The 23,451-nt window shown below is 36.4% G+C and overlaps 1 protein-coding gene and 1 non-coding gene across 3 annotated transcripts in view; one reads left to right on the top strand and one right to left on the bottom strand.

Annotated features, from left to right (window-relative positions):
* Positions 1–301: 301 nt before the first annotated feature.
* Positions 302–23,451, bottom strand: part of SLC30A6 (solute carrier family 30 member 6) — a 45,278-nt gene continuing 22,128 nt past the window's right edge. The window contains exons 6-14 of one of the 2 annotated variants that reach the window (XM_045549344.1): positions 22,996–23,076; positions 22,489–22,524; positions 21,657–21,751; positions 17,680–17,728; positions 17,241–17,360; positions 13,877–13,979; positions 12,923–12,970; positions 10,021–10,089; positions 302–3,746 (exon numbers count right to left, since the gene is read on the bottom strand). In XM_045549344.1, coding sequence (XP_045405300.1) covers positions 3,246–3,746; positions 10,021–10,089; positions 12,923–12,970; positions 13,877–13,979; positions 17,241–17,360; positions 17,680–17,728; positions 21,657–21,751; positions 22,489–22,524; positions 22,996–23,076 — 1,102 coding nt within the window. In that variant the 3' untranslated portion in view covers positions 302–3,245. Of the gene's footprint in view, positions 3,747–10,020; positions 10,090–12,922; positions 12,971–13,876; positions 13,980–17,240; positions 17,361–17,679; positions 17,729–21,656; positions 21,752–22,488; positions 22,525–22,995; positions 23,077–23,451 lie in introns of those variants that run through there. The other variant, XM_045549345.1, reaches the window with a different exon arrangement.
* Positions 3,908–4,016, top strand: LOC123637596. Its single transcript, XR_006734960.1, has one exon. It is a non-coding gene; the product is annotated as a U6 spliceosomal RNA (small nuclear RNA).

Below are 23,451 nucleotides of genomic sequence, written 5' to 3'. Positions count from 1 at the left end.
AGATAAGGAAGTGGAAGGGAGTTTAATTTGATAACGTGCAATAGTTTTGTGTTTCATCTCTTCTACTAGGATTATCAACTCCTTGAAGGGACACTTGTTACCTCTTTGTGTTACCCTGGGCCCCAAGAATGCCAGGTCACAAAAATTGATATATTGTATATATATTTACTTAGTATAGTGCCTGGCATGTAATAGATTCTCAACAAATATCTGCTGAATATGAAACAGTTACTAATAAATGACTACCGAATAAAGAAACAAACCAAAATTATTTAAAATCAGAGAGAAAACTCCATATACATTCTTTAATTCAAACAGTTTAATTCAAATGATCTGGAATGTAAAAAGCACTGTCTTATATTAGAAGCAGATCAGACTCCCAAAAAAAGATTGGCATTCTTTAGTCAAGCAAAAATTGGCAGTTTACACACAGCTAAATCAGAGGCTTGAAATTCAGTTCCTCTCCAGTACCTGATACATTGTATGTCATTCCAATCGTGACTTCAGAGACTAACGAAGAAAGGAAAAGTGTATCCCATTCTTCTATACCCTACTGAAGGTAAGGGTACTTTGCCCTAATCTTTTCTGAAACATCCCCAAAATAATCCCTACCCACAAAAAAAGAACTCTAAGAAAAATCTCTCTAATCTAAAGACATTTAAATTGAGGCAAGTCCGAAAAAAATAAAACCAAACAAACAAAACCTAAAATGGTGTTATCCTGTGGTTCACCTTCTATTCTCATGGCACCTCAAATTAATGGCTTAGGTGTTGGTGTAGGCAACACTTGGCCTGTATGTTGAGGTAGTCACTAGAAAGAAATTCTGGGCGCGATATTTATTTAGCAATGGGGCACATATTCTGCAAATTTAGTCATAAAATTTTAGAGCTGATATTTTTCAGATCAACTAATTCCTTCCCCTCCCTAACTTTACAGATGAGAAAGCTCAGAGAAGTTAAATGATTTGCCCACAGGTTATAAAACTTCTTACCCAGTGGCAGCATCAGGATTGGAATCCAAATTGCTTGCCTCCTAATCCTGAATTTTTTCCATTACAATATAGTGACTTCTTAAAACAGGGTTAATCACACTCCATGGAGCTTACTCTTAATCACAAACCATGGGCCAAGTATTTAAATCAAGCTTCCTTCTTTGTCTAGCTTTAAGTGATTCTGGATACTAGTAAGGCTGCTTCCTGGAGGCCTATGCTGGTCAAGTTAGTCATTTTCATATCTAGAAGTTAGTCAGAACTTGGCAAATAAGACTTCTCTATATAGTAATGCATGAGCCAATGTCACCTGTAACAGCTGGCATTACTGATTTTCAGCAAGTAGGGCTAATTTCTTCACAAGCCACAGGCAACTCCAAGTGACCTTTCTCAAACAGGGCAAGTAGGTATTAAAGCACCTTTGGTGGGACAGCTGCACAGGTGTTGCCTCTGAATGGGTGTTGAGGAAGTAGGTATAAAACCTCACGTAGACCTATGTTTGGTACCTGAACACTTTAAAATCCCATGGGGATGGAGAAGACATGCATGGGGTGGGGAGCACATACCTCTTAATCATCACTCAGTACATGGCAGTTCTTCAGATTTCATGCATGACCCTAATTCACATTCAGATGAGGTCAATGGAGAAAAAAATCACCCTGTAACAGTAGACCAATGATAGATAGGTTGCCTTATTACATTTTACGAAGTTTCATTTTCCCCAGTAGTCAAGGTAGCATTGGCTTTTGTTTCTTCAGAAGGTCAAATGCCTGAACAGGGTTGCAGATGTTAAAGACAATGACCAACTCCTCACCAAGAAAAAGATATTTAGGTATCTTATTACCACAGATGACCACAATTCTGCTTGACAGAGATGGCTTCTTGGATGTTTGTTATTCCACTGTGAAGAAATAGGATTTGTAAATGTTGTTCCTATTTAAAAGAGGATGAGTTAACTGAAGAAACTGTTGCAAAAACAAAAGTCTTCTCTAGATAGCTGGCTGATGGCTGGGAAAATCATAGATCTCCAGGAGCACTGCATTCCAGGAAAGTTGAATCCACTTTCAAAAATCCCCTTTTAAAACCATAATTATAGAACTCATGATAAAACAAAAGAACAATAAAACCTCTCAAAGGTAATGTGTGATTGCTGCTTGTTATATTTTTTGGAAGTAATACTGGCCATGTTGGAAAGTCCTTAAAATCTGCATTTGGAAAACAACCAAAAAATAAAATAATCTACATGATTTTCACACTTCATCACAGTTAGCAAATCACCATTTTTGACAAAGCAAAACAAAAAAAGTTAGAAACTGCCCACTGCAGCCCTAACAGTACTGTTTTCTATAATCGAAGGTCAATTATGCATTGGTAAAATTATATTATGTATACTCAAATTCTTTATGCAACTTTGAAAAGACATAAAATTCCGTATTATGTACGGAATTCCATATATTTTGGTAATATATTTGATATATTTTGTTAATAAAATGAGAAATTTAAAAAGTCAATGAAAATGTGACATAAAAGATAAATTCCAACATTATATTATTAAATGTAACAGAATATTGGGATTCTTTCATTGCATGTCACCAAAAGCTGGGTATTCATTTAGTCAAAATGAAACACTGAGAACCATGAGCTATTTACAAATGCACTGAAATTTTTAAATGAGAAAAACTTTAACAAAAACCCTGATAAATTGTGCTAGATAGAATGTGTTCCAAAATTTCTGATAAAAAATTTTGCTTTTAATTTGCTAGACCTCATTTAGGAGACCCGCAAAGAAAAATGTAGCAAGGAAGTTTGGAAAAGCTATAAAAGAGACTTACTTTTTGAATGGGCATTTTTTCCATTCCTAAAATGTGTATTATTCAAGAGGCATGTTTATAAACATCACTGAAGAAAATACTATAGTCTTAGAAATGTGACAGATCCACTTTATCAAATGGCTCTCTCCTAAAGGTAAGGTCATATCACACTGCAGTCAACTACAAAATCAAAGACAACAAAATCCAAATTAAGAGAAACACATTTTCTAAAGGAAGCCTACTTAAAACCTACAACATTTACAGGGATCTCATTGCCACAAATACATTTTACAAAAATATAGTTTCATAGGTTTAATGAAATGTGAACAAGCCTACTATTCCCTAACATTTATAGCAAATGATTGAACAGTCAATGCAAAGTTAGATTACTAAATAAATTGGAAGCCAAGGAGTCAATATTCCTCATAAAAATAAGTTAGTGTCCATCATGGTCTTGATTGTCCAATTCTATTATTAGTCCCATATCTACTTGGTATATTTGTAAAACCAGTCCTGAATCCTTGGCCTGCTCCAATTCCTGGAACTCCAAGTCCTTGATTAAACATGCTGCTATAAGGTGTGTGTCCATGATTAAGACCCAAACCATAAGGCCTTGTTTGTGTGTTTAGAAGAATAACTGGGTTCATATTTTTTCCAGGGCTGTTAAAAGAAAATTCTGGAGGTGGACTACTAGGTTTAGTTGGAGTTGATGTAACAGGGTTCACATCATCAGTGCCCTTTAAAAGAGGCATTGGGATTATGTGATGGTCTGAAAAGTTTAGGACATTGGCTGCAACAGGCCCAGACAGTAAGGCAGGCCTAATCCAATCATCCTTGAAAATTTGAACAGTCAGAGTAGACACTAGCGTGTATAGCCTGTTGGTCACATGAGCGAGAACCATTTGTTCATTTGCATCTCGTCGAATTCTTACATGCACTGATCCAGCCTAAAACGGGAAAAATTATAAGAAAGAGATTGCTTAGAATTACATTAATAAAAATTCCATTAGAAGTGAACATTTTATTTATGATTTGGTCAGTACTTGGTATTTTCTTTAAAATAAGAGGAAGCTTAATGTCTGCTTATTTCTTAAAAGATCCCTTACTGGTGCTCATTTTGGCAGCACATATACTAAAATTGGAATGATACAGAGAAGATTAGCATGGCCCCTAAAAAACAAAACAAAACAAAACAAAATAAAAGATTCCTTACTGGTGATTATCAATATAAAATGTTAATGAAATAATCTGTGACTCTAAAATATAAAAAAAGAAGAGAAATCCATGTAGGAGGAAGATAGGCAAATTATAATGCACAGAGGAATATAAATGAAGTATATGAAACTATATTGGAAGGGCAGAAAAGGTAGGTATTAATTCCAATTGAAGAAGACTTCAAAAGAAGATGGCATTTGATCTAGAGTTGATGATTAAATGGAATTTCAAAAAGCAGAGACAGATAATCCATACTGAGGGAACAGCAATTAAAACGTATGGCATGTTTGGTAAGAACAAGCAATAATACTAATATAAAGAAGTCCAAATATTTCAGGAGACAGAAGAAGAAGAAGGAGAGAGAGATAAGATAGGGAGGGAGAAAGGAAGAGAAGGAAAAAAAAGGATGGAAGGGAGACAAAAAAGGAAGAAAGGAAGGAAAGGAGGGAGGGAGGGAGGGAGGAAAAAAGATATAGGTAAGTAAAAGGTTAAAAACAAAGATTAGCAGATGGCCCAAAAATGATAAGGAGTTTTGCTTTAACAGTAGCAACTGAATAGAAGTAAAATAATCAGAGTTCAGAAAAATTGCAGGTATGGATGATTGGTAATCAGGTAGGAAATGAGGAAAGCAGAGCTAGGAGAAAAAAAGCGAGATCAGAGAGGGACAGATAGATTCTTCATATCCCAGAGGCAGAAGTGGGAGGACTTCATACCCAACTATAAGTAGCCTATGAGGGAGATGGACTCATCAAAGATGATCTCAAGGTTTCTAAGGGTAGAGAGCACCAGGCATTACAGTGATAGATGTTTATTAACTTGAAAACGTGTTTACCATAATTATGTTTTGGTTTTTTTTTTTTTTTGAGACAGAGTCTCGCTTTGTTGCCCGGGCTAGAGTGAGTGCCCTGGCGTCAGCCTAGCTCACAGCAACCTCAAACTCCTTGGCTTAAGCGATCCTACTGCCTCAGCCTCCCAAGTAGCTGGGACTTCAGGTATGTGCCACCATGCCTGGCTAATTTTTTTTTTTCTATATATATTTTAGTTGGCCAGATAATTTCTTTCTATTTTTAGTAGAGACAGGGTCTCCCTCTTGCTGGTCTTGAACTCCTGACCTCAAGCGATCCACCCGCCTCGGCCTCCCAGGGTGCTAGGATTACAGGCATGAGCCACCGTGCCTGGCCCATAAATTATGTTTTTAAAGTAGATAATAAAATAGTAGGTACAGCAATGATCTTATTTTGGTTAAAACACACACACACACACACACAAAAAAAAGATCACAAATCTTATCTCTAGATGGAAGAATTATTATGGATTTTTACTCTCTTCTTTATGACTTAGTTAAAAATTCTTATTTTTCTAGCAGTTGGGTACTATTTGCCTAATAAAAACTTAAATAACAATATATAGTAAATAAAATTAAATTAAATGCCCAGCAGATACTCCATGTTGGTTTCCAGATAAACTTGCATTTTCAAAAAAGAAAAAATTATCACAAAACATAAACTGCACATAAATTAGCCAAATGGTTTCATTACAATATGTCTAAATCTACAACTTAGAATGCTAAATACAGAACAGTAATAAGAGAGTTATTGTTAATCATGAGATAGAGAAAATATCTACATTACCTGAATTTGACTTCTAGTTTACTACTTTTAGGTGAGACAAGTTGTATCTAAAAATTAAGTCATCTTTGATTTCTCCCTTTTATTTGCCACTGCCACCTTACAGTTGGCACTATATAAAACTGTAAAAGATACTGTATCCTCTTTCAGTCTGCTATGGAAATTGAAGTAATTAAAATAAGTAAAAACCATTTTCAGAGTATGAACTTAAATAGTCTCCTATGATTATGGTACATGTGTTAATCTAAGGATTTTATGATATTAATTTTTGGCAGTTCAAAAGCTTGTTTTATTAATTTCCTGAATCTTAACAAGAGACCACCAGATGCGTATGGTTTTTAGATGGCCAAGTTCTGAATACTTGAGATGGCTATATTCTTTGTGTTTGTAAGCTATCTAGCTTAATAAACACTTGTCTACCTATTAATATCATCAACACAATTAAAAATTACATGACTAGAAGTGTGTAGTTGGGGAAGGCATTCTGGAAGGCAATTTGGCAATTTACATTGAAAACCATAAAAAAGGCAAATATCTTCTGACTCACAAAAACTACTTGTAAAAATGAGTCTTAAGGAATAATCATGGATATGTGCAAAGACTGGCCCATAAAAATGTTTATCCCAGGCCAGGCGCGGTGGCTCAGGCCTGTAATCCTAGCACTCTGGGAAGCCGAGGCGGGTGGATCGCTCGAGATCAGGAGTTCGAGACCAGCCTGAGCAAGAGCGAGACCCCCGTCTCTACTAAAAATAGAAAGAAATTAGCTGGCCAACTAAAATATATATAGAAAAAATTAGCTGGGCTTGGTGGCACATGCCTGTAGTCCCAGCTACTCGGGAGGCTGAGGCAGGATTGCTTAAGCCCAGGAGTTTGAGGTTGCTGTGAGCTAGGTTGACACCACGGCACTCACTCAAGCCAGGGCAACAAAGTGACACTCTGTCTCAAAAAAAAAAAAAAAAAATGTTTATCCCAGCTCTGTTTATATAGGAAAAATGGAAAACAATCTAAATGTCCATTAGGAGACTGATGAAATAAATTATAGCATATTTATATAATGTAAAATTCCACAGCCATTAAAAATTATGTTGGGATTCTTGGAAGATGGCAGCAGTAGTGGCAGTTTTTGAAATGCCCCAAATGTCCCCATAAAGACATAAAATTTATGGACAACATCTATAAAAGATTAGGTAACATGGTACCCCTATGTAACCCCAAATACAAGCTATAAGCCCTGCAAGGTATCAGAATCTCCTTTTTCTGCAGGAGAAGCAAAAGGAAGGAACAGGGCATCAGATAGACCTAAAAACCCCAAAGCAGCTAACTGATACTTAATGGAAATCTAGGACAGCCAATTTGAGAAAGGCAGCTGAAACTAGGAGTTTTGTACATTTTAACAGTGGGTAAGTACACTGGGTTTGCAATAAGGTCTGAAGGACTGGAGCAATCTGAGCCCTGTAAGTTCTCAAAAGTAATCAGGCAAAGCTCTCTTCTAGGAAAAAGCCCCACATCAAGAAGAAACTACTGGGAAGAGAATCCAAATTAAGCAGCATAGTAGAGACAAAGGATAGAGGTGGTTCAAATAAAAATGTGAGAGAGAAACAGAACTACGAGAAAGAAAAAGTTTTACTTTACAAAATGATCAGAAGAGGGCGCTCTAGAACCATGAATTTATACACACTACCCTAAACTGCTCCTAATTTTAAAGATCAGGAAAACTAATTTCAAACAAAAATGAGCAGCCGGGTGAGGTTTCAAGTCCATAATCCTAGCACTTTGGGAGGCTTAGGCAGGAGGATTGCTTGAGCCCAAGAGCTCCAGGCCAGCCTAGGCAACATAGCAAGACCTCATCTCTACAAAAAAGTTTAAAAAAGAAGCCTGGTGTGGTGGCACACACCTGTGGTGCTAGCTACTCCAGAGGCTGAGGCAGGAGGATTGCTTGAGCCTAGGAGTCTGAGGCTGTAGTGAGCTATAATTGTGCCACTGCACTCCAGTCTGCATGAGAGTGAGACTCTGTCTCAAAAAAAAAAAAAAAAAAGCAACAGAGAATACAAATACAGTACAGATTATTAAAAATCACCAGAAAGATCTAACTATAAAACAGATAAAAACTATCACCTATTGTCTCAAAACAAAGACATGAAACAAGAACATAAATCAGAATTTAAAATCCTTAAAAATGTGATGACAAAATACAAGAAAAAAAATCACTACAGAAATAAAAACTTAACTAGAAGGAATACAAAGGCAAATAAACCTAGAGGTATACCTTCAGAGAAATAAAAGATAAAAAAAGGAAAATTTTCAAAATCAAAAGGAAATTAAGAAATAATAAGCATCTGAGAGAAAAATAACAAATATAAAAGAAAGGCAAAGATCCAACATACATATAACAGGAGTTCCCAGAAAAGAAACCAAAGCAAGAGAACAGGATAAAAATTACAAACTATAATGAAAAAACCTTTCCTAAATATTTTTAAAAATTGTTTTTGAAACAGCATTACTGAAAGGGTACACTGCATACCTGAAATAACTGATGCCAAGATATAGTCTATAAAATTACTGGACTTTAAATAAAGATATCTTTTGAGGTTCCTGTCAAAAAGATCAAGTCATATATAAAAGAAAAAAAATCAGATTGTCATTAGGCATTGTCATAATAATGCTTTATGCCAGAGGTAAATGAGGTAATGTATTTAAGAAACTCAGGAAACAAAATGTATACTAAAGATTTTATATCCAGCCAGACTAATCCTTAAGTATAATGTGCACAAACTTCTTTCATTTCTTTCTTTTTCTTTCCTTTCCCTTTCCTTTCTTTTCTTTCTTATTGATTGAGACAGAGTCTCGCTCTATCCCCTGGGCTAGAGCGCCTTGGCATCAGCCTAGCTCACTGCAACCTCAAACTCCTGGGCTCAAGCAAGCCTCCTGAATAGCTGGGACCACAGGTGCACATTACCATGCCCAGCTAATTTTTTCTATTTTTAGTAGAGGTGGGGTCTCGCTCTTGCTCAGGCTGGTCTCAAACTCCTGACCCCAAGCAATCCTCCCGTCTCAGCCTCCCAGAGTGCTAGGCAAACTGCTTTCAACATCCATGAATTTAGAAAATGTTGTTCCCAAGGGTAGGGCCCTTTCTGAAGAATTTACTAGAGAACGAGTTTTATTTTTTTTGTTGTTGTTGTTGAGACAGAGTCTCACTCTGTTGCCTAGGCTAGAGTGCTGTGGTGTCAACCTAGCTCACAGCAACCTCAAACTCCTGGGCTCAAGCGATCCTCCTGCCTCAGCCTCCCAAGTAGCTGGGACTACAGGCATGCGCCACCATGCCCAGCTAATTTTTTGTATATATGTTTTTAGTTGTCCATATAATTTCTTTCTATTTTTAGTAGAGATGGGGTCTCGCTCTTGCTCAGGCTGGTCTCGAACTCCTGAGCTCAAATGATCCACCTGCCTTGGCCTCCCAGAGTGCTAAGATTACAGGCGTGAGCCACCGCGCCCGGCCGAGAATGAGTTTTTAGACATCCAAAATAACTAGACAGGGGAAGAGTCAGGGAAGATGGAGGTGAAGCAGCCATTTTCCCACTAAGAGACCTTATAAGCCTGAAACTAAAGACAACAAAGTGGATGACATCATTGAACTGTTGGACCAGCCCTGACCTGCTTACCTCTGGAATCTGTATTGTTAGAACAATCAAACCCTATTTGTTTTTTTAAAAATGATATTGTAAAAGAGTATTTAATGACATGAAAAACTGTTCATGATATATTAAATGAAAAGAATAAATTATAAATCAGCATGACGTCATTTTCTAAGGAGAATAAATGTATAAGTATAAATACCAAAATATCAACAACAGTTTTCTCTAGATGATAGCATTATGGTGATTTTAACTTTTTTCTGGGTACTTTCTGTATTTTCCTCATCATTCCTGACGTAGGAATAAAACTATGCCATAATAAAGTCTCTCTGGTAGTGAGGTTCAAACTGCATCAGAAAACAGGGAATTTTATGCTAAAGTAAGTTGTGTTATTGCAACTCTTCAACATGTTTAGCAAAATCTCCAAAATTAGAACTACAGTTTAAAAAGAAAATAATTGCACTTTTTACTACTGCAAAGTTTTCATATTTAGAAATTATACTGACTATGGATTTGCCTTATCTGGACACTCTTGTATTAAGATCATTAACAATTGTTTCAAGGAAAAAAGAAAAACATCCCTCAATTAATCTCAATTAGGTAATTAAGTCCATCTATATTTTAGACTCTGTTGAACACAAATAGGGATCAAAGACTCTGAAAATTTTACGGAAATACTGTTTTCAGGTATAAAAATTAAAAACGATGTTTTAAATTATAACTAAAGTAACATGTAAAAAACATACCAATGAGCCAAAACCTAAGGTCCAAAAATGTTCATTTCGGACTTCTAAAACTCCATCCAAGGTAGACACCTAATCAAAAGGATAGAAATAGGTGATCAGAATTGTCTGTATTTGACATTTCCAACACAGTTTATTCACATTATGGACTTGCTTTAAGCCTAGAAATGACATGGCCAAATGCTGCACAAGGATACTCACCAGCCAAGGGAAGCCCAACACCACTTAAGATATCATTCCTGCTTGTTGAGTACTGATCCAAGACCTTGTTTTCCCAGTTTCTTGTTTGCTCCATTATTTTAGAATCAGGTCCCAACTGCTCAGTCTTAACCTCCCCCACTCATTCAACAGTGTATGATTCTTTTCATTTTATCAATACAGAATACATTTATATTCGGTACATTGTGGTATCAGATTTTTTCTTTTTTTTTTTATTTTAAAATATTAAGGGGGTTCAAATGTTTTAGGTTACATGGATCGTTTTTTGTAATTTTTTTTTTTTTTTTTTTTGAGACAGAGTCTCGCTCTGTCACCCTGGCCAGAGTGCCGTGGCGTCAGCCTAGCTCACAGCAACCTCAAACTCCTGGGCTCAAGCGATCCTCCTGCCTCAGCCTCCCGGGTAGCTGGGACTACAGGCATGTGCCACCATGCCCGGCTAATTTTTTTTTTCTATATATATTTTTAGATGTCCATATAACTTCTTTCTATTTTTAGTAGAGACGGGGTCTCGCTCTCGCTCAGGCTGGTCTCGAACTCCTGACCTTGAGCGATCCACCCGCCTCAGCCTCCCAGAGTGCTAGGATTACAGGCGTGAGCCACCGCGCCCGGCCCGTTTTTTGTAATGTTTGAGTCATGGCTACAGGTGTGCCCATCACCCAAATAGCGTTCATGGTACCCATTAAGTTGGTTTATTCCACTCCTCTCCTCCCCCTACCCCCTGGTTGTATTTCCACTGAGTTTTATTTCCCTCTGTGCACATGTATGCTCATCAGTTAGTTCCAATTTAATAATGAGTACATGTGGTGTTTGTTTTTTTATTCTTGAGATACTTCATTTAGGAGGATAGACTCCAATTCCATCCAGATTGTTGCAAAAGGTATTAATTCATCTTTTTGAAAGCTGAGTAGTACTCCATGGTATACATATACCACATTTTATTAATCCACTCATGAACTCATGGGCACTTGGGTTGATTATACATCTTTGCAATTGTGAATTGTGCTGCAATAAACATTCAAGTACAGGTGGCTTTTTGATGAAAACTCTTCTTTTCCTTTGGGTAAATACCCAATAGTGGGACTGCTGGATCAAAGGGTAGGTCTACTTTTAGTTCTTTTTTTTTTTTTGAGACAGAGTCTCACTTTGTTGCCTGGGCTAGAGCGAGTGCCGTGGCGTCAGCCTAGCTCACAGCAACCTCAAACTCCTGGCCTTAAGCGATCCTACTGCCTCAGCCTCCCGAGTAGCTGGGACTACAGGCATGCGCCACCATGCCCAGCTAATTTTTTCTACATATATTTTTAGTTGGCCAGATAATTTCTTTCTACTTTTAGTAGAGACAGGTCTCGCTCTTGCTCAGGCTGGTCTCGAACTCCTGACCTCGAGCGATCCACCCGCCTCGGCCTCCCAGAGTGCTAAGATTACAGGCGTGAGTTACCACGCCCGGCCTACTTTTAGTTCTTTGAGGAATCTCCAAACTGTTTTCCATAGAAGTTGTATAAACTTGCAGTCCCACCAACAGCATATAAGCATTCCACTCTGCATCAACACTAGCATCTATTGGTTTTGGACTTTTTAGTAAAAGCCATTCTCACTGGGGTAAGGTGATATCTCATTGTGGTTTTAATTTGCATTTCCCTGATGATTAGTGACACTGAGTATTTTTTCATATGTATATTAGCATTCGTCTTTCTTCTTTTGAGAAACTTCTGTTCATGTCTTTTGCCCACTTTTTAATATGGTTGCTTGTTTTTTCTTGCCAATTTGCTTGAGTTCTTTGTAAGTTCTGGTTATCAGCCCTTTATCAGATGTGTAGCTTGAAAATATTTTCTCCCATTCTGTAGGTTGTCTATTTATTTGCTCTGTTGATTGTTTCCTTAGCTGTGCAGAATCTTTTTCATTTAATCAAATTCCATTTATCAATTTTTGTTGTTGCTATGATTGCCACTGAGGTCTTAGTCATAAATTCTTTCCCTAGGCTAATATATATTAATAGAAAAGTTTTTCCTACATTATTTATGTATTTATTTTGGTCTTCTTGGTCACTGCTTTTTCTAGATTCTCTTATAACAAATCTCTGCACAACACACAATAGTATTTGAATGTGAGCAGACAGGAAATTCCAAAGCTAGATATATAGTATGTAGCCGATGGGTATAGTGGCATAGGAGACAAGCCCAGGGCCAGGCTTCGATAGTTGAGACAAGCAGCCAAGTAGCCAGCTATATTGGCAAGAGCAGCCACTGTGATACTGCCAACCAAGAGTTTAAAATAGTCACAAAATCTAACAAGTTCAATGATCTTCAATAGTTAACAGATGGAAATTTGTAACAGTAGAAAGCCACAGATCAAGATGTTAAGTGGTGAAGCAATCAACATGTAAAAGTGGCCTTTGACTTTATCAAAATCCTTGGTTTGAATACAGAGTCATAAAAATCACAACATTTATACAGCTGACCTAGACCATTACCTTCCACATTTATTTCAAGTAAATTTGGCTTCCAAACTGAACAATTACTCAAATTTTTCTATTTTTGCCACTATGTTATGGCTCCTAGAGTGTTATTATGAAGAATACAAACTCTCCTAAAATAAAATTCTAGGTAGGGTTGAATAAAGTATTGTATATACTTACCCTTTCTATTTCCTAATATAAATTAAAATGATTTTATTTACTATTTCATCTTACCTCTCTGATAAGTTTGTCCAACTGACCAATAACATGAGGTGGTGTTGTCTGCAGAGAAAAAATAAAATAAAATATGAATAACCTAGGAGAAAAAATAATTTTGCCAATAGTAGTCTTTAAACACCCCCAAATGGATTTTAAACCAGTCTTTGTTTGACATGTACCCTTTCATGATTTAGGGAAGAAAGGTTTCAATTGGCTCCACTAGGGAGGCAACATTATCAATTGGCCCATACTCATTTTTTATCTCACAAAGAAGCTATCTCTAGGACTAAATAAGACTTAAAGAAAAAACCAACAAAAAATATTCATGAAACGACTAGAAAAGTAGTATTTTAGCGCTATGCCCTATACAACTATTATTGTTATTACTACTTCTGGAGACGGAGCTACTGCCTCTAAGTTTCAAGAAAGGCATGAAGGTCAGAGAGAAAGAATAGTGCTTATATACACATTCAGCCTTGGAAACTACCTTTCTATCCATGGGCTTCTCTACACGTGTTCCTATTGTTTCAATAAGTAGCAATTTGTCATTTAAAATTTTAAGTCTGAAATTTAAAGTCTCATTGATCCAATGGCAGGAAATAACAAAACAATCATAACCAGATTATACAACAGCCAAGGCACATTACCTGAGGGAAAACAAATATCTAAAAAATTTTTAAAGTAATACTGTTTTCACTTGAAACATTATTAGAGGCAAATAATTTTAAATGCATGACTTTGTGTTACATTATAAATACAGGAGGATGTGGACCTATTTTATGGTTCAATGGAATTTCATCTCATTCTTATCTTACTATACGAATTTCAGAGATTATTGTTTTGACTTCATTCCTAACAGAGACCTCCAGTGGCTAAAAATTTCACAATCTGGTAGAAGAACACATACAATTGTTTAATCTGGTAGAAGAACATGGCTAATATTAAGCGTACATATTGAAAGAGCCTTACCTGGAGTAATACTTTTCCACTATACACACTCATGGGATACATAGTGCCAAATGTCATCAGGGCAATGGCTATGGCAGAGGCAGTGTCTACAGCAAAATAATTGCTAAAAGGAAAAAACAATTCTAAATCTTAAATTTATGATTTACAGGGCATCTTAAAATTCAGTATACTGAATATTAATTATCTAAAGCAACAGGACTGAGCAATAGAACTGTTTTATCACAATTGGCCACTACTGGCAAGGGAGCATTTCAAAGGGGAAAAAAAGCCCAAAAGAATCAGCTTTCCTGTCAAAGTAGGGTGGAAAAATAACTAATAATTCTGTTAATTAGTATGAAGAGGTATGATTTAAAAAAAAAAGTGAGCATTTCCCCACTATATATTTTTCAATCTACTTGTCAACTATTTCAAATATATTCATTTGCTTAAGACAAATAAAAAATTTCAACCAGTAAATTTTGATAGAGACTAATAGAAAATTCAACAGTGATTCTATCAATTTTCCTATAAACAATAATTCTAATAAAATTTTTTAAATTCTCCAGAAATTTCACAAGGTGAGATTCTCTAGGAATGTGTTATAGTAACACTGTGGCTGACATCAATAGTTCGAACTATGCTGAAGTTCTATTAACAAGACAGATCAAACTGCCAATGGTGACAAGCTGATTGTGCCCTCATTTTGTACTTTTTCCCACATGCTGGGAATAGAAACATGAATAAGACATAGTCCTTGCCCTAGAAATAGCAGAAGATACACATGTGAAAAACATAATGAAGTACTTTAGGTACTAAAGTAGAAATGTCTACAGAGTACAATGGCTGCACACATGACTGAGTGACAAGGCTACTGGGATGGGGATAATCCAGAAAGGCTAAATATAAAAGAGGAGGTGACATGTGAGCTGAGCCTTCAAAGATGAGCAAGTGAAAGCAGCATGTGCAAGGGCATGAAAATCCTGATGCAGCAATGAACCACAAACAGTCAGGGACAGATAGAAGGACGGCTAGTACGGCTGGTAGGGTCTTGATTACACAGGACTCCACACTAACAACTTTCAGTTTTTACAAGTATGCAAAGGGGAGGGTTTTGAAAAAGGAAAATATTGTGTCCAAATTAAAAATTTTGAATGATGACATTAATAGCAAAATAGAAGGTAACAAGTGATAGGTGAGAGTGAAAATTAGAAGAGCAGAAAGCTATTCTATTTTAGGTCAAGGAAATGATGATAAAGGCTTTAATTGGTTCAGCAGCAATGAGAATAGGAAAGAAGGGACAAATAAATATATATATTTTTTGAGACACAGTCTCGTTCTGTTGCCTCAGCTATAGTGCAGTGGTGTCATCACAGTTCACTGCAACCTCAAACTCCTAGGTTCAAGGGATCCTCCTGCCTCAGCCTCATGGGTAGCTGGGACTACAGTCATGCACCACCATGCTTGGCTAAGTTTTCTGTTTTTTGTAGAGGTGGAGTCTCGCTCTTGCTCAGGCTGGTCTCAAACTCCTGACCTCAAGCGATCCTCCTGCTTTGGCTTCCTACAGTGCTAGAATTATAGGTGTTAGCCACCATGCCCACGCCAATAAATAAATATTAAGGAAAGATTATACAAGACTTGGTAACTAATTAGAACTGGCTTGAAGAGGGGTGAGAGGAGAGGAGGATGGGGTAGGTATTTAAGAACGTTAAGTTGGGTACAGTGGTGCATGCTTGTAGTCCTAGCCACTTGGGAGGCTGAGGTGGGAGGATCACTTGAGCCCATGAGTTTGAGGCCTCATCACTTAAAAAAAAAGGAATGCACTGGAGTTCCTAAAAAAATTAAATATAGAATTACGATATGATCCAGCAGTTCCACTTCTGGGTATATACCTCAAAGAACTGAAAGCAGAGACTCAAACAGATATTTACACACCTATGTTCACAGTGGCACTATTTACAACAGACAAAAGATGGAAACAATCTAGTCCAAGAGTGGATGAATGGGTAAAAAAAATGCAGCATATACATACAATGGAATGTTACTCAGCCTTAAAGTGAAAGGAAATTCTGACACATGCTACAGCATGGATGAACCTTGAGAACATTGTACTAAGTGAAATAAGCCAGACACAAAAGAACAAATATTGTATGATCATTTATAAGAGGTACCTAGAGTAGTCAAATTCATATAGACAGAAAGTAGAATGGTAGTTTCCAGGACTGTGAGGATGAAGAAATGGGGAGTTGTTGTTTAATAAGTATAGAATTTCAGTTAGGGATGATGAAAGGTTCCAGAGATGGATGGTGGTGAGGGTTGCACAACAATGTCAATGTACTTAATGCCACTGAAAGGTATACTTAAAAATGGTTAAAATGATAAACTTAATGTCAAGAATATTGTAACATAATTTTTTTTAAAAGAATACATTAAAATAGATGATAGTAGCATTCACTGAGATGGAAAATACAAGAAAAAACAGTTTCGGAGATAGCACAAAATAGGTTCAGTTGAGGTAGACATGAATAGACATAAATAGAAGTCAGAAAGATATGCCTTTTGGAATTCATTAGAGATCTAGGTGAAAAATAATGGCACGGCGGCTCACACCTATAATCTTAGCACTCTGGGAGGCTGAGGTGGAAGGATTACTTGAGCTCAGGAGTTTGAGACCAGCCTGAGCAAGAGTGAAACCCATCTCTACTGGAAAAAAAAAAAAAAGTTAGCCGGGCATTGCGACACGTGCCTGTAGTCTCAGCTACTCGGAGGCTGAGGCAGGAGGATCGCCTGAGCCCAGGAGTTTGAGGTTGCAGTGAGCTATGATGATGCCACTGCACTCTACCTGGGGTGACAGAGTAAGATTCTGTCTCAAAAAAAGAAAAGAAAAGAAATAAAGATTTGGGAATCCCATAGAAGTAGCAAATAAAAACAAGTAATCACATGTGATTTTTTAAGGACAATATGCAAAACAAGAATAATAATAATTAGTAACTAGTAAATAATAATATTTAAAAGGTAGGTAGCCAAAGAATCATGTCAGAATATATGTCCTAAAAGGCTTTATTTTTAAAAATTGCTTCACACCTACTTCCTCTTCTCCTCCCTCTCTCAGCAATAGCAGCTGTCCTCTTTTTTGTTTTACTCATTAGGTTAGCAGTAGAGAATTTAAACAGTTTTCCAGTCTGCATTATAGATTGTGGTGAGAAATACTTATTGAATCAAATCCCCTTAATTTTTCAGATGAAGACACTTGAGGAAAAGACCTGATCAAAGTTATACAGGTCATAAGCAAAAGTGCTAGAAGCTTGACCCCATCCCTCCTGCTGATGCCCTTAACAACAAGGCCCCAAGAATTGAAACATATGTGACAGCAATAAAAAATACTTACTTAATTTCAATTAGCATATATGTAATACAAAGAGCAAATGCTCCAGCAAGATCAATCAAAACAAATGGATTCATTCGGGGAAGGAAGATACTGCTAAGTCCTGGAATAATTCCACACAAGCTATAAAAAAAACAAAGTATGCATTAGTAGGACTCATATAATACTGACCAAAACCTTGTAAAAGATAACATATTTTAGTATCACATAATATACTTCTTAAAGAAAGCAAAGAGGACTTGAGAACAAAACCCTTTTACTTGGAAAGGTCTCTTTTGTATCATCAATTAAAAAGTAAGAAAAAGTAAAGGGAGGAGAAGAATCTGATCTGCGTGATTCACGTAGTAACCTCAGCAGTGAATAATGTAAGTTCTCACGACAGATGCATTTCTTGTGTATTCTTTTTAACCTATGAATGTCATGAAACTCCATAACATCTTACCTTCGACTAAGATCTGCAACATGCTCTTGAAGCCAGCTCGTACTAGCAGCTTTAAGAAGAAAATACTTAAATTATCTATATAGAAGAAAAAAAACGCTACCAGAAATACTTGAGTTCTTTAATTTTAAAAATAAGTTTGGCAGTGACTGTATAACATTACAAAAGGACATGCTACTCCTCAAATCTAGGAGTTTTTCCTCTTTTACGCCCTTAAAATACTAAGTCGAAAGTAGTTTCAACTACAATATACACTTGACCTGAAGAAATTAGTGATCTTAGATATGTCATTGTTGCTATTAATTTGAAGTTTTAAAGGTTCTTTATGCTGTAAAGCACAATTTCCTAACCGGTGTGCTGACGATGGTTACAGGTACAGACTGAGCATGCCAAATCTAAAAATCTGAAATCCAAGATGCTCCAAAATCCAAAACTTTTTGAGCACCAGGATGATCTGAAAATTTGAAATCTCAAATGTTCCAATGAGCTTTTTTTTGAGTGTCATCCTGGTGCTCAAAGATTTTGGAACATCTTGGATTTCAGATTTTTAGATTTGGGATGCTCAGTCTGTACCTGTAACCATCGTCAGCACACCGGTTAGGAAATTGTGCTTTACAGCATAAAGAACCTTTAAAACTTCAAATTAATAGCAACAATGACATATCTAAGATCACTAATTTCTATGCTTATCTCAAGCATTCTGGAGAAGGGATACTTAAGCTGTACACCAATTATTACTCTCAGTTCTCAAAAAAGCCAGGTGGGTATCTGGGTACATCCAAAGACACCTGCCAGTTACTGTTCTTGGACAACTAGCCTCCATGTTCAAGCATCCTCTTCCATTTATCCCAGGGTGTACAAAATATTCATTTTTTATGTGTACCATGATGTAAAAAAGATTGGCAAACCCTATACAAAGAGAAGACTCTGATGCCAGGATACCTGGCTTCAAATTCCATCTCTGGCTGTAACTAGATGTGTGATGCTGGGTAACTTATTCACTCTCTCAGTGCCTCAATGAAAAATAGGGATAATAAAATTATTTACTTCATATGGTTATGGGAAGAATTAAATGAGTTATTTTATATAAAGCATTTAGCAGTGTCTGGCACACAGATAGTGCTCCATATTATTTTCCACTCAAATTTCAAGTAATGTCACCCATTTTGATGTTTCTGGGAAGGTTTATTTCCAGCTAACAGAAGCACAAATTAGATAACCTTTCTGGAAATAAATTTCACAATATGTATCAAAACCTTTAAAAAATACTGTATTTCCATATCCATGTCATATGTAAAAAGAAAAATAGCGCATTTTTATTTAAGTATGTATATGGTTTGTTTGTTTTTTTGTTTTTTTTTTAAGAGATGGGATCTCACTGTGTTTCCCAGACTTGTCTTAAACTCTTGGGCTCAAGTGATCCTCCCACCTCAGCCTCCTGAGTATCTGGGATTACAGATGTACACCACCGTGCCCAGCAAGAACACTGTATTTTTAATCCAGTCCATAATTCCTTCTTTGGGAATTTACCCTAAAGAAAGAATCAGAAATGCAGGCCAGGCGCGGTGGCTCACGCCTGTAATCCTAGCACTCTGGGAGGCTGAGGCGGGTGGATCACTCGAGGTCAGGAGTTTGAGACCAGCCTGAGCAAGAGCGAGACCTCGTCTCTACTAAAAATAGAAAGAAATTAGCTGGCCAACTAAAAATATATGTAGAAAAAATTAGCCGGGCATGGTAGCGCATGCCTGTAGTTTCAGCTACTTGGGAGGCTGAGGCAGTAGGATCCCTTAAGCCCAGGAGTTTGAGGTTGCTGTGAGCTAGGCTGACGCCACAGCACTCACTCTAGCCTGGGCAACAAAGTGAGACTCTCAAGGAAAAAAAAAAAAAAAAGAAATGCAGACAAAGTTGGTCCAAGTGCAGAGGTGTTTATGACTAATTGATCACAACCAGTTACAGATTCTTTTGTTCCTTCTCCACTCCCACTGCTTCACTTGACCCAGCCTTTAAAAAAAAAAATGCAGACAAAGAAATCTGATATAAAGAGGTTGATTACAGCACTATTTGTAAAAAGGATAGTTGGAAAAATGTAAAAGAATAATGTTGGCCAGGCAAAGTGGCTCACGCCTGTAATCCTACACTCTGGGAGACTGAAGGGGAAGGATTGCTTGAGCTCAGGAGTTCAAGACCAGCCTGAGCAAGAGCAAGACCCAAAAAAAATTAAGCCTAGTGTGGTGCTGTGTGCCTGTTGTCCCAGCTACTTGGGAGGATGAGGCAGCAGGATTGCTTGAGCCCAGGAGTTTGAGGTTGCTGTGAGCTATGATGATGTCAAACCAGGGGTGACAGAGCAAGACTCTGTCTCAAAAAAAAAAAAAGGATGTTTAAAAATATTCATATAACAGATTATGGAAGCATTCAAAAATCATCTGTATTCAAGGAGTATTTAATAAGAGGCAATACTCAAGACATAATGCTAACAAAAAAGCAGACATAAAATTGTAAATACATACAATTCTAAGTATGTAAAATGTGATATATATATATATGCGCACAGGAAAAAAGTAAAAGGAATAAAATAGAAAGAAATGTTACAGATATAATCTCTGAATCACAAGATTATCAGTATTCTTATTTCTTTCCTGTGTCTTTCTGGTCTTTACAGAGATTGTCCTTCTAAATCTTCATAACTTTTTAAAATTTCCAGAGTAAGTATTATACTATTTTTATAATTTATAAAAAGTTTTTTTCAAAAAATTCTGGTGATAATTGTCATTATTTAATTTTCTAGTTCATGCAGTAATACTTAAACTCTAATTCATACAAATACAATTTATCTTCATAACACTTATGAAATTGTTTAAACCTGAATGGGCTTATCAGGAAAGTTTCTTCTCTTGACTGAGCTAGTGTTCAAATCAGCAAGACCTAAAAAGACCCTCACCTATCTGTGCTTCTCTATGCTTCAAAGTGTGGGTCTATGCACACATCCCACTTTTGTTTTCACCTCATTTCTCTTCATCAAATAATAGTTAACTCTTTGTGGCCTAGTAAGATTCCAAAACACCTTAATTACTGAAAAATGCCAATAATTTAGAACACTAAAGTAAAAATCCAGTCTAAAATTTTAAAGATGTCAAAATACAAGAATATTTTATTTATTTTTATTTTTATTTATTTATTTTTTTATTTTTTTGAGACAGAGTCTCACTCTGTTGCCCAGGCTAGAGCGCCGTGGCGTCAGCCTAGCTCACAGCAACCTCAAACTCCTGGGCTCAAACAATCCTCCTGCCTCAGCCTCCCGAGTAGCTGGGACTACAGGCATGCACCACCATGCCCAGCTAATTTTTTCTACATATATTTTTAGTTGGCCAGATAATTTCTATTTTTAGTAGAGACAGGGTCTCGCTCTTGCTGAGGCTGGTCTCGAACTCCTGACCTCGAGCGATCCACCAGCCTCGGCCTCCCAGGGTGCTAGGATTACAGGCATGAGCCACCGCACCCGGCCCACGAATATTTTAAAAGAAATAAAATTTTGCTACTTGCAAATACTTGACCATCCACCATTGCCAAAGAGAAGTTTCTCTGAACTCATTTAATTAACAGAATACAATTATTTTTAATTAGCACATCAACTATTCTAAATATACTGATACTTCTAAAATGTTTACAATAGGCTTTTCTTAGGTAGATTACACACCTAAAATCTAATTCTCATTATTTGGTAAATGTAATTTTTCATCATATATAATTTAATACATAAGTCACTCCTGCCTGTTTTTAAATAATATGTTCTTTTAAATCTTGGTCTAATGAGATTTTGGTTTATAATTCTCCACTTAAAGAAGTCTTGAGAACCTTTGGGATAGTTCTCTCTTCTCTGCAGAACATTTTCTTGGTGATTTATGAGTTAATGAAACAAACAAAAAACTTGTTCTCATGAAAGATTAACTGGATGTTTTATTAATAGTAAGTCAAAAACATACCTTCAGAGACATAAGCAAAAGGTTTATTCCGAATAGAAAGCATCGTGAACAGGTTGAAAGAAAGAGCCACGAAAGTACCAACTAATAATCTTCCCCTAAAAGAACAACAACAACATTCACCTTTATTTTTTTCTTGGTAATATCAATATGTAATTTCAGTATGTAGAGAGACTTAGAGATGGGAAGGTAGCGTGGTCTGCTTCAATGGTTTGGTATTTCCAGAGCCATAATCTAAACGCGGTTTCTAGCCCCATAACCTATGCCTTATCTTCTGCTGTGCCACCCTCCACAGGACAAGAAAGGACTCTTAGCATTAACAAAATGTTCTTATAAGTAATTGCTGTCATAAATTTGTGTAAATGCTAATGGCATTTGGTTTACAATTCACTGGACAAGTCACACTTTCCTGAATTAAATTGATTAGAATAGGTAAGGTTTGTATAGTTGGCAACTATGTGGCTGACAAACACAATTCTCTTTTCTATAGGTGCTATGAAAAGATTTTGAAGGTAAAACTTGAAATTTTAGAAGACTAGAGGGATCTGGCTTTTTGTGTTGACTTGAGTCTGGAAATAATGAGGGACCTGACGCCAAGATAGAAAGGCCTTCCTGTGCAGTACAAAAACCTCAAAGACCTGGGAACCATTAAAGGTAAAAATAAGTCATCTGGGGATTTGGGGATTTTATTTTTGAAATACCAGTGAAAATTTATATTGCCACACTCTGAACTCTGATATTGGCCAAAGTAACCATTGTTTAATAATACATCAATTAATAATTGGGAATCAAACTTAAGAGTAAACTATATGTTATGTCAAAAATAAAATCTCACGTGTGTATCTCGGGCTGCTCCAAAAAGCGCTCTGCACTAAAAGAAAAAAAATACTAAATAAGTCCTATAAATTATAAAATTAAAACATTTTATTCAATATATAATTAATCTACCTTAAAGTTCACAAAATCTCTTAATACTGTAGCCAACTAGTTATTGTTAACAGTGATGAGGCCAGGAGACTCACAAATTTTCCTCAATATGTAATGTCAATCTTCTTCTACCAAACCTACTTCAATGGGTTTATAATAAGCATCAAAACATGTCTGACTAAATCTCTTTCTTTCATTCACATTCACCTATGATTGAATTTAGTAGCATCAAAGAAGGAAATATAAAGTGAAAAAGAAGGGAGAGAAGTCTGAAATATGAAGAGATTTACTATCAAATCTGCAGCACTGCTCATCTTAATTTGCATACCCTTCAAACCAGATGCATCTCACTAGTTCCTTTCGTGTTCCCCAAAGGTGTCATAGGTGGGATTTAGAATATCAAATACAAATGTACCTTTCTTTTAATATAAAGAGAGCTCCTAACTGGGCCAAGACTGTGGAGGCAAATACTGCCAGGACTTCTAATCTTTCAAACCTGCAATCAGAAAATTAATTAGATCACCATGATTCTTTCAATTCACAGACCAGTATTCTCTTTTGAATACATTTGTATTCATTTATTCACTCATTCAACATACATATGTGCAGTCTACTATGAGGCAAACACTGTCAGAATAAACTACAGAGTTTCTAAAAGGATAGTAATGAAAAACACAGATTAAAAAAAGAATGCCCGGGAATTTGTACAATTCCCGGGACCCACTTCTGGTCCTTATTTTCTAGAAATAATCATTATCATAATAATAGCCAATTCAACTTGCATTAGAAATCACTTATAAAAAAAATGAAAAACCAGTATGTAAATGTATCAATGTCATTTGTGCAAACTGATAAGCTAATATTAGAAATC

Source organism: Lemur catta, chromosome 4 (genome assembly GCF_020740605.2).
Source record: "Lemur catta isolate mLemCat1 chromosome 4, mLemCat1.pri, whole genome shotgun sequence".
In the NCBI taxonomy this organism is placed as follows: domain Eukaryota; kingdom Metazoa; phylum Chordata; class Mammalia; order Primates; family Lemuridae; genus Lemur; species Lemur catta.
The sequence above is the reverse complement of the archived record's forward strand: the minus strand, read 5'-3'. Positions and strand labels throughout refer to the sequence as shown.